General features: G+C 38.2%; 1 protein-coding gene across 2 annotated transcripts in view; it reads right to left on the reverse strand.

Moving 5' to 3' along the window:
• Positions 1 to 15,918, reverse strand: part of UBE2H (ubiquitin-conjugating enzyme E2H) — a 99,639-nt gene that overhangs the window by 28,707 nt on the left and 55,014 nt on the right. Inside the window, exon 3 of one of the 2 annotated variants that reach the window (XM_012664790.1) lies at positions 14,717 to 14,791. The exons of the other annotated variant lie outside the window; for it this stretch is intronic. Within the exon in view, the coding sequence (XP_012520244.1) occupies positions 14,717 to 14,791 (75 nt within the window). The remainder of the gene's footprint in view (positions 1 to 14,716; positions 14,792 to 15,918) is intronic. 2 annotated transcript variants of the gene reach the window in all.

The raw sequence follows: 15,918 nt of genomic DNA on the forward strand, positions 1-15,918 counted from the left end.
TATTCTTGATATTTAAAATTCTGCCTCCACTAGAACTCGCAAAACTAACACCCAGTGAAGCAACATCTACGGCAAACGTTCACAATGCTAGCTACAGAGGAGAATCACCTGGAAAGCTCTTTAGAAAACAAAGTAAGCGCTACATTAGAAGGTGGTGAGTATTTATGGAGAAAAACACAGCAAAGGAGGGGGACAGAAATAGGGAGGCTAAGGAGAAGGTTGCAATTTTAAGAGAGGTCAGGGGGCTCTTCCTGAGAAGGTGACTTACTTTGAAGGAGGTGCCATTGGATACCTAGGGAACAAGTGTCTATGTATTATAGCATGAACAGCCAAGTGTGAGGTGCATCAGGGGTTTGCTTGATGTGTTTGAAGAACAGCAAAGACATTAGTGAAACTGAGGGGAAGTGAGGGAGGGGCAGAAGTGAGTGGGGTCAAGGTGATCAGCATTTTGGGCCCTTTTAGGGATGCTGGCTTTCATTCTGAGGGAGATGGGAAACCGCTGAGACAAATGCCCAAACTAGGATATATTCACATCCTTGTTTTCGTTTTTTTTTTTTTTTTTTTTACCAAATGGCTTGTCTCCTAAAAAAGGCTAGTTGAGGAACAGCCTTAGCTCCTCATAGCCACCTCAGTGCTGAGGAAAGAAAGAAGATGGGAATGGCAGATCCCAAACAAAATGGAATGGGATTCCGACAGCGGCATTGAGCTTCAACTTTGATGTGACAGGGCACTTTAAAGGGTTGAGTCAAGAAAACAGCTATGTGATGGCAGGGTGCGGTGGCTCACGTCTGTACTCCTCGCACTTTGGGAGGCTGAGGTGGGAGGATCATCTGAGCCCAGGAGTTCAAGACCAGCCTGGACAACACAGTGAGACCCTGTCTCTACAAAAAGTTTAAAAATTAGCCGGGCGTGGTGACATGCACCTGTAAGTCCCAGCTACTACTCAGGAGGCAAAGGTAGGAGGATGGCTTAAGCCTAGGAGTTTGAGGTTGCAGCGAGCTATGATGACACCACTGCACTCCAGCCCAGGTGAAAGAGTGAGACTCTGTCTAAAGAAAAAGAAAAAAAAAAAGAAAGAAAGAAAATAGCTATAGAGAGCTTTACATCTCTATCAAAACTGTCTATGAAAGATTAAGGTGCTTCCCTCATTGTACATGGACTGGAGAGTACATTTGGAATTAATATAGTTTCTATACTGTTTTCAATTAAATCTAGATTTGGCTTGGTTGAGTCCAGGAGTACATAACAGAGAGGTCCAAAAAGGACTTAGTAAACACATGTTTTAGTAATAAATGGGTTGGAACCCAGACCCCAGTGCTCCTGCTCAGAATAAAACACCATGTGAATTCTGGGACAGAGGGCAGAATCAGACCACAAAGAGCAAAGTATTAAACAGGGACAAGGATTCCAGCTCCAACACTATTATCAACTGCAGGCCTTGCACAAGCCACTTCACTTCTGTGAGTCTGTTTCTTTACCTACAGAGAGAAATAGTTGAACCACATGATCTCCAAAATCTCTACTCTTATTTCTAAATGCCCTATCAGCTTTAAAAATCTAGAATTTAGTAACAATGGCCAGAGCTCTGAGAACAGAGAACTTAAGGGAAAATATCCAATAGTTACATCCTTAAAGGAAATTAATTCTGTAAGGTAGCATTTTTAGGTACAGAAGTATTCTGGAGAATACAATACAAAACCACCAACATGCTAAAATACTATGAAGAGCCACAAAATCCTCTATTTCAAAGTATGTAGAAACAGAGTTGATAACCTTGCCTTTGAGAAATAAGCACAGCCAGACCAACTCTACCAAGAAACACTTTCTAGACTAAAATGATCTCTTCCTGTACCAGGTTTTTTTAGTGGTTAGAAAAATATCCAAAGCAAATAAACAGAAAGGAGCATATCTTCTTTACATTTGTTCTTGGACAAGCTACGGGCAGTGTTTCTGGCAAAGCCATCTACATTCTGGATAACGATACCAACAATGGGACTTTGGACGGGGAGGGGAGGAGACGGAGAAAGAACAGGTCAGGAATTCAGAAAAGGAACGTTCTCAGGACTGAGTGTGTTGGCCCTGGCACATTCTCCTTCCTTTTGGCAAGGCTATCATCACATTAATGAATATGTCTCCAACAAAAGAATTTTCCCAACACTTGTTTCCATTCGACCAGGAACTATTTTGAAGATATTTTAAGAGAACATATTTTGAAAACTGCTTTTATGGAAACATAAGTGGAAGCAGCAGGTCGTTTTTAATCTACATGATTTAAGATTTTATTCACTACCAAACACTTCTAATGATACACTTCAGTGATCTGACCAGATAAAACTCAGAACTCCTTTGTTTAATCTTTTGGACAATTGTTCTCTGGCAAAGCTCTAGCACTTGTTAAAAAAAAAAAGAGGCAAGGGAGACAGACAATAGAAATAAACGTCCAGCTGAAAAGCTCATGGCCTCTGTCCCGTACCTTTTAGCAGAAGGGAATTAGGTGATATATAATTCTGAAGGAGTCCAAATCATGCTTAGGTGATACAAAACTATATACAAAATAAAAATCACAGGTTACAATTAAAAAAATGCCTTGCTTTTGCTTGTTCCCCTCTAATACTCAAGTGCTCTGGAATAAACAAATCTCTTGATCCATAGGCTAATAAGCAGAGAACATAAATAACACCATGCCAAGTCATGCTGAAAACTGGTTTTTATTTCAGCCTCTTTCTGTGTTTAATCCCAGGAAGGGGTCTGTACAAAGTTCCACACACTGTGAGTAACTTCTGATACTGGGGTCAATATGTAAATAAATGAGGCAAAAATTCATCGTTTTTTTTCATCTTTGTTTCCTTTGAGAGGATATTAATGACCAAATTTGTGGGTAGATGAAATACCCTGGGCCAATCATCTATCCAGAAATTTCACTTGGAATTATTGTGACAAAATGAGAGGTTAGACAAATGAATGACTCATGAAACAAGGTAAAGCCACCTTAAGGTAAATACGTGAAAAGACCCAAAGGCAAGAACAGTAGCTATAGCCCAGAGATATAAGACGCCTGGACTGAATGAAATGGTTTAGACAGCTGTAGCTGATGCAATTTAAGTATAAACTTACAAACTCCTGTGAGAAAACAGTAAGTGACTACAGGAAGTCATTTTGATATTCTATCTTCAGAACAAATGCCCACATAAAGTAGGCTATTCACAACCAAGCTGATTAATTCTATTTTTTTGAGTAGGTATAATTGTTTAAAATATACTTATTAAAGACTGAACCTTAACTTCCCTTGCAGTATCTCAAACTATACATTTTTTAAAAGGGCAATAACGTGGATCTTCATTCCTAGCATGCAGGAGGTGACCAGAGCTGGAGTGTTTCAGCTGAGTAAGGGTGGGGATGCTGCCAGCTTCACTAGTGACAGCTGTATACCAGCTGTGTGCATTAGTGCACAATCTGACAGATTTTCATCTTACCTCAGACAGCCAGGCCCAGCCCGTGGCAGCCTGTACCCGGGCAGAAGTCTCTTCAGAGAGCTGAGCCTTTCCTACTCAGGCGAGATGGACCTGGGTCGGTCTCTTCTTGGGTGAGGAACCAAGCAAGGGACTCACTCTCAATGCCCTGTGTCATGGGAACTTCTGAACTGACCTTGTGGTGTGTGTTCAGGAGATCTAAACTCAACAAAAGGGTCCTCTTTTCTGTTTCTTCCTTTCTCTGATAATATGGAGTCTGAGGAACGGGCTGGATGGATAAGAAAAGTTCATTTATGAAGGATGGACATATTTGAAACACGGACTTGGGCGGGGGGGAACCAAGGGCAACACACGTAACCTAAACATCTATACCCCCATAATATGCTGAAATTAAAAAAAAAAAAAAAAAGTTCATTTATAACTAAGAAAAAGTGAAGTATTATCCTTCAGCAGCATAACCCTTCTACCAACCTAGTGGATTACCAAAACCTTCAGCCTACTTTCCTATAGTTTCATTTTTGGAAGACTGTAACTTCTTTCCTGTTTCCACAGTTGATCTTTCAATCGCCTGGTCCTTCATATAATCACACTGCTGCAAACAGGCAGTATTTATTTTCACAGTCAGAGCCAGTGTAGTATATTAATTGAAACCGTAAGACCCAATTTCAAGTCCCTACCACTCTTAGAGTTGTGGTTAAAAGATCAGGCTCTAATAGAAAAGATAAACATTTAGGGTGATGGATATCCCAATTACCCTGATTTGATCACTGCACATTGTATACTTGCATCAAAATATTACATGTATCCCAAAAATATGTACAACTATGATATATCAATAATAAAAAAATACAAAAAAAAATCAGGCTCCAGTCAGAATGCCTAAGTACTGCTGTGTCGGCCTTTGGGGCAAGTTATTTAATCTCTTTGCCTTTCTGTTCCCTTATTCCTAAAACTGGATTAAATAATGGTATCTCCACATCAGTGGACTGTCACAAAGATTAAATGAATTAATATATGTAAAGTATTTGAGCAGTAACTGGCACACAGTGAGCACTCAATAATGTCAGTGTCAACTTAACAAGCTTAGGCAAGTAATTTCAATTCACTTTCCTCATCTTAAAACTGAAAATGTCTGCCCTATACATCCCTCTTAATCCTTTAGGAATTGTCAAGAACATCAGAGGATATTTTGATTTAGAGATGCTATGTTTCCTATAACCCCATCATACTGGAAATGGAAAATACAATTACTATAATATTTATTATTAAAAAGACCATTCTGACTGCATTTGGTATGGTTTAAAAAAAATAAAAACACTGAACTGGAAGCCAGAAGACAGACTCTGCAGCTGGTTAGTAATGAAATATCTCAGCCTCATTTTTTCCACACCGAAAATCAGGCAACTGGATGACACAATCTCTAAACTTCCTTCTAATAATACTGGTTTCACCATCACAAGGAATATAAGCAAATCTCAAACTGTGTGAACAAGTTTTTCAAAGAGAACTGCAACATTACTCTTATTGTTTTTAAAAGAATTTCAGCTTAAAGAAAAAGGAAGCCAAGAACACATGTTTTCATTATGATACCAAATCCTGAAGGGAAAGAAATAGATTTAATGCCAAGAAGATGTCAGAATAACCAGCTCAAAAGCTAAAGGTCACTACTATAAAGTAGGAACTAACTAACCTAGGCAGCAAGTTTGCTGGAATTTTTACGTAGCAAATGGAAAGATTATATAATGATGAGTTGTCAAAGGTAGAATTAAAACTGGCACAAATTAACTTCAAGAAAGAAACGGACAAGTCCTCTGATAGTAACAAGCATATGCAAAGGCAAGTTTACCCTTAGAGGTGGCAGCCTGGGGGAGGGAGTGGGAAAGCTAGTGTGCTGTTTTTACTCTGGCTAAGAGCAAGATGACATTGAATGAATTTAGACACTACAGGCTGCTCACAGCAGGTTTTCATATTAATAGGGCCAATGTGACCACTGGCTTCTTCCCTCACTGAGAACTTTAGCGCCTGGCCGTCAAGTTTCTCTCCACCCCGACTCCTGCCATTTTTGCTGACACTCCCCATACAGACCACACTCCTGATATCCTGGCCTCTCAGTACCTTCAGCTTCTCCTAGTGACCTTTTCTCTATTCCATTCCACTCTCCCCAGGACATACCTTGAACTGTGCCATCCCTGCAAACGGCTTCACCTCCACAATCACAAATTCAGATGTCCCCTCTCCTACCAGTCTCCTACCCTTGCCAAAGAGCTTCCCACCCCATGAACCATTGTTTCACCTGTGAACTCAAATCCACTGATCCTTCCATTTTCTTCCCAGCTGCCAGCCCTCTTACCTTCACCCTCAGATTTAAGAGCCATCACCACCATCACTCTCTAGCAATCCTCTGCAAATCCCTTGCCCTCTCCCCTCTAAAATGCCCACCTAGCAAACCCACAACCGGAAAGAGCCAATCATTCACATTTGCTATACATGGACTTGAGGGTGCCACTAGGTAGGCATTCATTCAGTCATTCGTGCAATCACTCTGTGGTAGAGGCCCTAAGTGGTTAGGGTGTGGGGGTGTTAGTAAAACAGACGTAGGGGCTGCCTTCACGAGTTTACATCTACTGAGCTGGCAGGGAGGACGTAAGTAGACAAATACACACCAACTTGTCAACGTTCCGTGGACTCAACATCACCTACAATCTTCCTCTCTTTCTCCAGCAGCTCCCTCACTCTCCAATGACTTCTACATTTTACCATTTTCCTGTCATCGCCCACTTCCTGTCCTTCCCCTTGCTTCTCCACCCCTCTCTCCCTCTCCTCTAGTTCTCACTTTTACGCATCACCCTTGCTCATTTTCTTTGAGAAGATGGGGGCAAACTGGCAGGATCCCCTAGTTTCCATGGCCATTTCTAAAATCCTCCCTGCATACACACTCCTTTCTCCTGCCTCAGTTTGCCCAAACATTCACGCCCTTCTCAAACACCAGGCCTCTGTGTTCTGCCCTAGTCGTCTCCTTCCTCCCCACAACACTCCTGCAGCCTCCTCTGGAACCACAGCATCACCGAGCTTTCCCTCTTTCCAGACAACTCCCTACAATGAGCATTGAAAAATCCTTCAGAAACTCCCATTTAAATAATAAAAAACAAACAAAAAAACCCTAAAACCTTCCCTTTATCTTCCTTTAGGTACCACCTCCATTTGTATTAATATGATTTCCTTAATGGAGCCAGATTTCTTCAGAGCATAGTACATCTAGACTACAGATTCTTGATCTTGGCACCCTGGCTCAAACCACCAGCATCGTTTTCTTATAGAAGCTTTCACATCGCTTGTCACCCTTTTCCCCACAGCAGTAGTGATCATTAAAAAAACAAAATCAGACCTTTCACTCCCGGCTAAAAACCCTTCAACTAGCTTCCTGTTACATTGAAAATGAAATTCAAGCCTTTAACCTGACCTACCCACGCCCTCAACCTGCCTGCCACTTGGCCCCATCACGCTCACTTTTTACCCAGCTTCACCAGCCCAGGGCCTTCATACTCGAAACTACTTCTGCCTGGAATGCTCTTACCCCTGTTCTTGGAGGACTGGGGCTGGCTTCTTTTTTAATTTTTCTTTTTTTTTTTTTTGAGACAGAGTCTCACTGTGTTGCCCAGGCTAGAGTGCCATGGCGTCATCCTCGCTCACAGCAACCTCAAACTCCTGGGCTCAAGCGATCCTCCTGCCTCAGCCTCCCGAGTAGCTGGGACTACAGGCATGTGCCACCATGCCCGGCTAATTTTTTCTATTTTAGTAGAGACGGGGTCTCGCTCTTGCTCAGGCTGATCTCGAACTCCTGAGCTCAAACAATCCGCCCGCCTCGGCCTCCCAGAGAGCTAGGATTACAGGCGTCAGCCACTGCGCCCAGCCCTTTTTTAATTTTTTAATTTAAGTTTCAGCTTAAATTTACTTTGTCACAGAGGTCCTTCCTGAGTATCCAATCCAAGATAGCTATTCCCTCACATCAATTCTCTGTATAAAGCTATCATTTTAAATTTTGCTTTATAGTCTCCCCCCAAAAGAATGCAAGCATCACAAGAGCAATTTGTCCATTTCTGCATCCCTAGAACCCAGAATAATGCCCGGCACACAGTAGGAATCCAATAAATTTGTGGAATGGATTAGAAGAAATGATGTAGGACATATCAGAAGTCTCAGCTGTCCAAAATAATTATTTTTAAATGTATTCCAAAAAATGTCACTTTCAGAACACCAGTAAAATGGGCTTTTAACAATGGCTTACATTCTCATAGCATTATCTCAATGTTTTTTACAAAACTTTCCTCCAAGAAACTTGCTTCTCCCTACTGGAACTCAAAAGATATAGATCGCCACAGAGTAGCAATTATGTAACTGCTTGTGACAGGAACTAAATTCAAACCCAAGGTCAAGAAAGTAGAGAAGTATATGGGGGATCTTAATGGAATTTTGCAATCTAAGTCCAAGACTTCATTTTATTTGTGAAAACACAGTGGTGTAAGTAGGCTTTTGTTAAATGACTCACTCAAAACCTCACACGAATGACACACTCCTCTCTACTCTAAAACCGGTCCAGCCCTGACTAAATATTGCTCACCTAAGTTACTCACAAGAGTTCCTGAGGGAGCAATTGTAGAATGTTTCCATCTAGAAAGACAAAAAATAAAATGGCAAGTATTCTAAGTTCTATAGTTAGTCTAGTTATACTATATTATAAAACTCCACTCCAAAAATAGGGTGAAGTAATTTCTGGTCATAGTGAAATAAAAAATTTATAATGCCAGGACAGTCTACTATTCTGACAGTGAAAAAGATTAAATCATTTCCCTTAGTCATTGGCATAAGTTTAAAAAATTATGGTACATTGATTATCAGAGTATCTTTCAGTTAAGAACCTATGGCACATTGGGAGATTTAAAAGGGACTTCGACATGTTATCTAGTCTAGTGGAACAGGACAACCCTAACCATCCTGTTTAGATGATAGTTTGATCAAACTTTAAAGGCTACTGGTGTAGCTCTACAGTATTTTAACTACTGTTACTGCCTATGATTTTTCCTGCTCCTAGGAAAGGCTCCTCCTCGCTGAGAATATGTAGATACAGATCAGGAGCATTTCAAAAGTTAGTTTCTAGACTTGCTAGCTGGATCTTAAAACATCGTTTTTTACTTTTTAAAAAAGTATAAATGGTGACAGGGTTCCTAGGTTGGTTTTAAGGTTATTTACAAAGATTCTAAAATACTCCATAGTTCTATCTGAAATTAGTAGTACACAATTCTATTAATATATTAGCCAGTAATTTAAATATAAGATAAAATGACAACTTCTTAATTTTATTGTGAATGCTAGTGTTTAAGTAAAGTAAGTATGATGTGAGGGAGACTACTGTAGATACAGAAGGGGACTTCATGGTACTTTCAAGAAGCTAGAAGCCCTGAATCTAACATTTTACATCTTTATCTTATTAGAAGACATGATTTTCTTTTTCCTTGGCTTAGACTTATCAAAAATATTTCTGTTATTATTAGCTCTGAACAGGGGCTTTTTTGGTTCATACAAAGAGAAAGATGAAGGCAGGGTGGAGGGGAGTGGAAGAGTCAGCAAAGAAAAGGTGAGAACTGCTTGAGGTGATGGCCCAAGAGGAGAGAAAAGAGGGGAAGAAAGAAAAGGAGTGAAGAACAGTTGTGTGTAAAGATAGTATCTGAGATGGAGAAAACTAAACTATAAGCAGAAAGACAAAGGAAGGAAAACAGTATGTACACTTACATACACACATAATTAAAGGTATAAAGGAAAAAAGGAGGCTGGTGGGAAGCACATGGGTCAGACAGGTCCTTAGCAAGCTACCAGTGGGAATTCTGACCAAGATAATGCCATGGCTTTCTACAGTGAAAAACAGGAAAAGTGCAGATTCAGACAGTTATGCAGACTGAACATTCAAAAGACATGCATTTGTAATATCTTTAAAAATATTAACTTTTATAATAAAAGCAAACATTGTAGACAATTTGGAAATTATAGAAAAATATGTTTTTAATCCCCCTTAACTGAATGGCATGAATAAATACAGGCAATATTTTGGCATTCATACATGAAATCTGCATGGAAAAAAGTTAGAGTTGTACTATATAAACTTACACATTTTCCTGTGTGTTCCTTCAAAGATGGTGTTAAAATAAGAGTAATGGCTATTTGTTTATTAAGATGTACTATTACTTAACCACTTTATCATTTACTGAGTCATTTAGTTTGCTTCTGACTTTTAAGTATTATAAATAACACTGAAATTTACAGATTCTTATACATTAATCTTAATGAAAATTTCTAAATATCTCCTTTGGGAATTTTAAATTTTTTCAGTAAAGTTATTCAAATGATATAAAATCTTTACCAATCAGTGTATACTGGTAGATTGGCTATATCATAATATCTTTGCCAACACTGTTATAATCTGTCAATTTGATAAATCATATACTATATTATCTCATTGTAATCTGCATTCTTTCGGGTAAGACATAAATCCATATTGTATCCTATGCTTATTGGGTTTTATTTTTTATAAAAAATTGCTCTATATTACCCTCTTTTTATATGAGACCACTCATCTTTATTTCACCCCCACGGTAACTGCAAGTCTGTTTTCTTTGACTGGTGAAACCTTTTTCTTAATAGCTGAGCACACACGTAAGAGCTAAAAACTGCAAACATGGAGAAGTGTGGACTCTGATGGTCTCTGCAGCAACTTCTTTGCATAAAACAAAAATCTTCATAAACTGGTGATTACTTGGGGTTCGGAATGAGTATTTCTAAAGTCCTTATGTGCACCTTCACATCTCTGAAGCTTTGTAAAGACTGTATTTTCAACATACAAAACACAATCTTTCTTTTAGAAGCCTATTACTTCCTTACACTCTCTTCTAAATTGAGGCACTGATTCACACCTCTCCTAAAAAAACAATGGAACGGTGCCACTAAAGCATATGTAGTATTTTATTTATGTTCATCTTCTTTTCTAGCCAGCAAAGACCTTATATAGGCCTTCCTAATGTCCAACAGAGTGGCGTATACCCTTAGTTTTAATACACAGGTCAATATCCAACATGCAGAGTTCATTTAATTCTATAGCTCATTTTCTAGAGGCAGCAACAACGGATCAGATGAGTATCACTCTCATGGTCATGGAGAACCAGGGCCAGGACTTCTCTTTTTTAATAACCAGTCCCCTGACCCATCACGTTCTACTACATCAATAACACCTAGCAGTACTGCTAAGTACTCTAGGAAATGTTTCTGAATGAAAAAGATAAGAGCAAGTCTGAATTTTTAAATAAATCAAAACTTAAAGATTCAAATATGATTCATTTCAAAGCAGTCTCTCTGGAAAACTATGCAAATATTTCAATGATGTTACAGTTGATTAAAGGAGTTTTATAATTACTCTTTCAAAGTGCCTAGAGAGCCAGTTTTATACCTCAACTGATATTATTCGGTTTCTCCATTCATCTTATTCTCTGGGTTTAAATGCCTTTTAGCCATTTCAAAAATTCATATTCCAATTTCAAAGCATCAAGATTTACCATCATTTATGATATTTAAAGAGAAGGTAGAATTCCCAAAGATGAGCTCAAAGTGTTTGAAACACAATGATGGCATTGTAAGAGTAAGTTCATAAACTCCCAAGTCATCTATTTATATTCCTTTCTTTCCAAGGAGGTCAAGGTAACTATGTTACTATTTTGAAAAAGATACCCTCTCATTTGTAGATGTAAATTGTTTTTAAAAGGACATCTCATGCAGTCATGTAACTACTGAAAGCCCTCTAAAACTATATTTGGAGAGTGTACCAAAGATAAGCATGTCAAATTACATTTAATATATATTTAGATATGCACAGAGAAATGTTTTAAAGAACATATACCAGAATATAAATAATGATGCCTGTACCTGTTAAGGTGTAAGATTATGAGACATTTTAATTTCTCTATTTTTGCTCATCTGGACTTTCTCACATTCCTCCAACAGGTATGGATCATTTGTACAATTAAAATATATACACATATGCACAAAAAAATGAACAAAGTAAATATACATATATTTAAAGATTATAAGATCTAAGCATTAAAGATGTTTAATCTAAATTATACAGTTTAATATTTAAGAGCTCAAATTCTGGCTAAGGAAGAACAGTACACCTACCCAGATACAATAGGGGCAAGGTTTAAAAAGAATGTTGAGGTTGGGTTTATCTTATCTCTTTGTGCTTCTGTATAATTTTACAATGATCTATACAACTCAAAAAGGAAACCTTGCCTTTTCTAAGAGAGCTACTACCTCCCAAAATGCTTAAAGCACATCTCAACAGTAATCACATTGTTGATGACCTGAAAATGGGTCACCCCACACAACTGATTAAAACTCTCTTATGCAATCTTCTTTTGGAAGAAACAAGGACATCTTGTACAAATATTTCAACTAAATCTACTTCCCGAAGATACACATTTGTAGGCATTACGAAGTTCTGAAAACACACAGAAAGGCAAAGGAAAAACTATGAAGTTAAATTAGCCTAGTCATTTGTCTCAACCAACCTCATATTACATCCTTAATTTAAGAAAGTGCACAGGCTTGTGTCATTAGTTAATAAATAAGCAATGTCTTAAGTTTATCGATTATATGGGACTAAAAAATAAAAAAAATAAAGTTTAGATATTTTTACTCAGAAAGTTATGATGAAACAACCATATCACCAGGAAAAATGTTTAAAAAATATGTTGAGAAATAACTACATTTCTACAAGATATCTAACTGTATTTCTATAGGTTCACTGTTAGTTTCTACAAGCTCTATTGTTTCCTTTCTGACTAGGAATGTGGGGTAACAAAACTAGATGTAGCATGCCAATTTTTAGCCTTAAGTAAACAGGTATTTATGAACTATATTTGAATGAATCTATATGGTTTGGACATTCTGTAAAGGCTTTAAGATCATACCATTCAACTACATAAAAGTTTAAAATGGCTGACTAGAAAGAAACACCGTGAAGTTAAGGATGAATGAACTGGGGACAGGGAACCACATAACAGAAAAGCCCTCTCAGAATGAGCGAAACCTACATTCCCCTACAGTGGGATGGAGCCTGGGAAAGGGCTGCTGCCCCAGCTGTACAGGTGTCAAGTCTGACGTGTGCAGGGACCATCCCAGAGACTCGACGCCTCACAGAACCCCTCCCACATTACCACCCATAACTCTAAAACTTAGAGGATCTTGTGACAAGGAAGAAATTTCTGATTCAATTATCCTTAAAGTATCTTCTTAATTACTGGGTTCAAAAAACTCACCGAAAGGACCTCAAGAAAATGACCAGTTTATCCTTCAAAAGAACACTAAGAGTTCCCCAGCCTAAGAAGGAACTATTAATATTATGCTCTGTAGCAATATATATACATATATACACACACATTATGTTTTAAAAGAAGACGGGGTCTCCCTCTATCCCAGGCTGGAGTGTAGTGGTGCAATCATACCTCACTGCATCTCAAACTCCTGGGGCCCAAGTGATCTTTCTGCCTCAGCCTTCCTAGTAGCTAGGGCAACAGGTGTTCACCACCATGCCCAGCTTCTCTGTAGTATTTTTTTTTTTAATTTGTCTTTGTTTTCCTTTGTATTTTTTTTGTTTTTATTCTTTTATTGTCTGCAGTGTTTTGTTTTTTTTTTTTTTGACACAGAGTCTCACTGTGTTGCCCTGGCTAGAGTGCCATGGCATCAGCCTAGCTCACAGCAACCTCAAACTCCTGGGCTCAAGTGATCCTCCTGCCTCAGCCTCCTGAGTAGCTGGGACTACGGGCATGCGCCACCATGCCCGGCTAATTTTTTTCTACGTATTTTTAGTTCACTGGCTAATTTCTTTCTATTTTTAGTAGAGACGGGGTCTCACTCTTGCTCAGGCTGGTCTCGAACTCCTGACTTTGAGCGATCCTCCCGCCTTAGCCTACTTGAGTGCTAGGATTACAGGTGTGAGCCACAATGCCTGGCAGAGGCTGCTTCTTTTGATGGGGACTTAGTCTGTGACTATCCTGACTTTTCTCCCATCCAAGTACTAACCAGGCCTGACCCTGCTTAGCTTCTGAGATCAGACGAGATCGGGCACATTCAGGGTGGTATGGCCATAGAACTACCCTTACTTTTCTGCACTACTGTACTACACAGAAATGTGGGGGCCCAGAATCAAAGAATAAAGCTCAGAATGTTTTGGTCTACCTCTTTTAAAAAATCCTTTTTGTTGAGAGTGGGGGTGTGGTGAGGATTGGCCTAAACTCCAGATCATCTGGTATTAGTTCTGAAGACAGTGCACAGTAGTAAGATGTTTGAACACTGGCAATTGTGAACATGAGGCTTGATCTGTCAGAGAATGCTCAATATATTCTGATTTTATTTTATTGTTTTTACTTAAAATTGGTCAATATTTTATAATATTTTAAAGTCATGTATACATTAAAGTAAAAAAAAGTTGGCTTAAGTTAACTAAATTACCACCATTCTACAATCTCAAAATATTTAAAGGTGTCAACCTTCAACCAGATATACTGCCACAGCATCTGATGCTAAAATACCTAAATTGCCATTGAGCATCTTCATGGGAATGACAGTTAATTACATAGTCAGTTAACGCAAAAGGAAGATGAAAGTGAAGAAAAAGTACCTCTTTATACAACCCCACTGAGGCTTCTATTCTTAGTTCTGCTGTTTAGAGGGTTAAAAAGATTGGGGGTAGTAAGAATGAAAAGGGTCATTTCATTGTGAGGTACCCAGAATTGTAGTGAACAAAAACAAAGCAGGATCTAGGGAAGATTTTTAAATGATAGAATTAGAATAGATACTACATAATATTCATTCCAACAATCTGGCATTCAAAATGAGATTTAAGGTATGTTTATTACTTTCCTGCTAACAGCCTGAATGGACAGCAGGCCTTAAAATTGGTCTACTCTGACACTGAGAGAAAAATATAAAGTAATGGTCATTATAATCATGCAAAGGGTATGTTTAAATGTTTCTTGCACTATGGAAGTCCCCCCAAAAGTCACTGATTAATTAGCCAAAGCCAAAAAAGAGAAAAATTCAATTAAGTAGTCATTTCTGGAATTAATTGTCTCCCACAAAATGTAGGATTTTTTCCCCCTTAGATTTCAAAACTCTCTAAGGAGAGAAACCACATAGTCACATACCTATAGATGGAGATTTGAAAGGGTATTTATCAGGAAGATCCACTCTAACTTTCCATACTCCGCCTTCATACGGTGCTGAAATAAAAGTAAAAATGTTAAACACCATACTGTGTCTCCAAATTATTATAGAAAATAAATTTGAGTGTAAATTGAACATTAAATTCTAATCTCTTTTGAAAACCTTTCAAATTAATTCTTTCAAAAGTCAGGGACCTATTGTGTAACCAGTAGGTGCCCTATGTTCAGATTACAATACTTTTCTTGAAAAGATCCAGAGTTAGAAAATAAGCAAAGACTCATTCTGTCCCCCAATTTACTTGATTCTTTAAAGTATTAAACACTATTCAATTATTTGGTAAGTAATAAGCCATGTTCCTTTCCATCCTATCTCAATCAATCCCTTACCCACCCCCAAACAAAAACAAAACACATTTCCCAGAAACCATCCATGTGGCCATTCATAACAAAACCCAGAATTCACTATTCATGTCTAATACTGTCACATATAGATAAAAAGGCACAGGAAGCCCTCCATATCCACGGGTTCGACATCTTTGGATTCGACCAACTATGGATCAAAAATACTCAGGAAAAAACCCAAAACAATAAAAAATAACAATAGAAAATATAAAATACAAATAAAAATACAATATAACAACTTGTTACATAGCATTTACATTGTGTTAGGTATAAGTAATCTAGAGATGTTTTAAAGTATATGGGAGGATATGCATGGGTTATATGCAAATATGATGCTAGTTTATGTAAGTGACTTGAACATCCACAGATTTTGGTATCCATGGAGGCCCTCGAACCAGTCCCCATGGATACTGAGGAATGACTATAAATACACACCCCCATCACTCAAATTGATAAGTAGCTAGTTATTTAATCTTTAAATTTTAAATGACTGAATAACTACTTATCATCAACCAATACTGTAGATCCAGTGAATTTGCGGTTTCAAAATTAATTTGAAATACAGTTGACCCTTGAACAACGTAGGGATTAGGGCTACTTACCCCTTGAGCTGTTAAAACTCCACGTATAACTGTTGACTTCCCAGACATATAACTACTAGTAGCCTACTATTACCTGGAAACCTTATCAATAGCATAAATAGCTGATTAACACATATTTTGTATGTTACATGTATTATATACTGTATTCTTACAATAAAGTAAGAAAAGACGGCCGGGCGC

Source organism: Propithecus coquereli, unplaced genomic scaffold (genome assembly GCF_000956105.1).
Source record: "Propithecus coquereli isolate 6110/MARCELLA unplaced genomic scaffold, Pcoq_1.0 Scaffold91, whole genome shotgun sequence".
NCBI classification, from domain to species: Eukaryota; Metazoa; Chordata; class Mammalia; order Primates; family Indriidae; genus Propithecus; species Propithecus coquereli.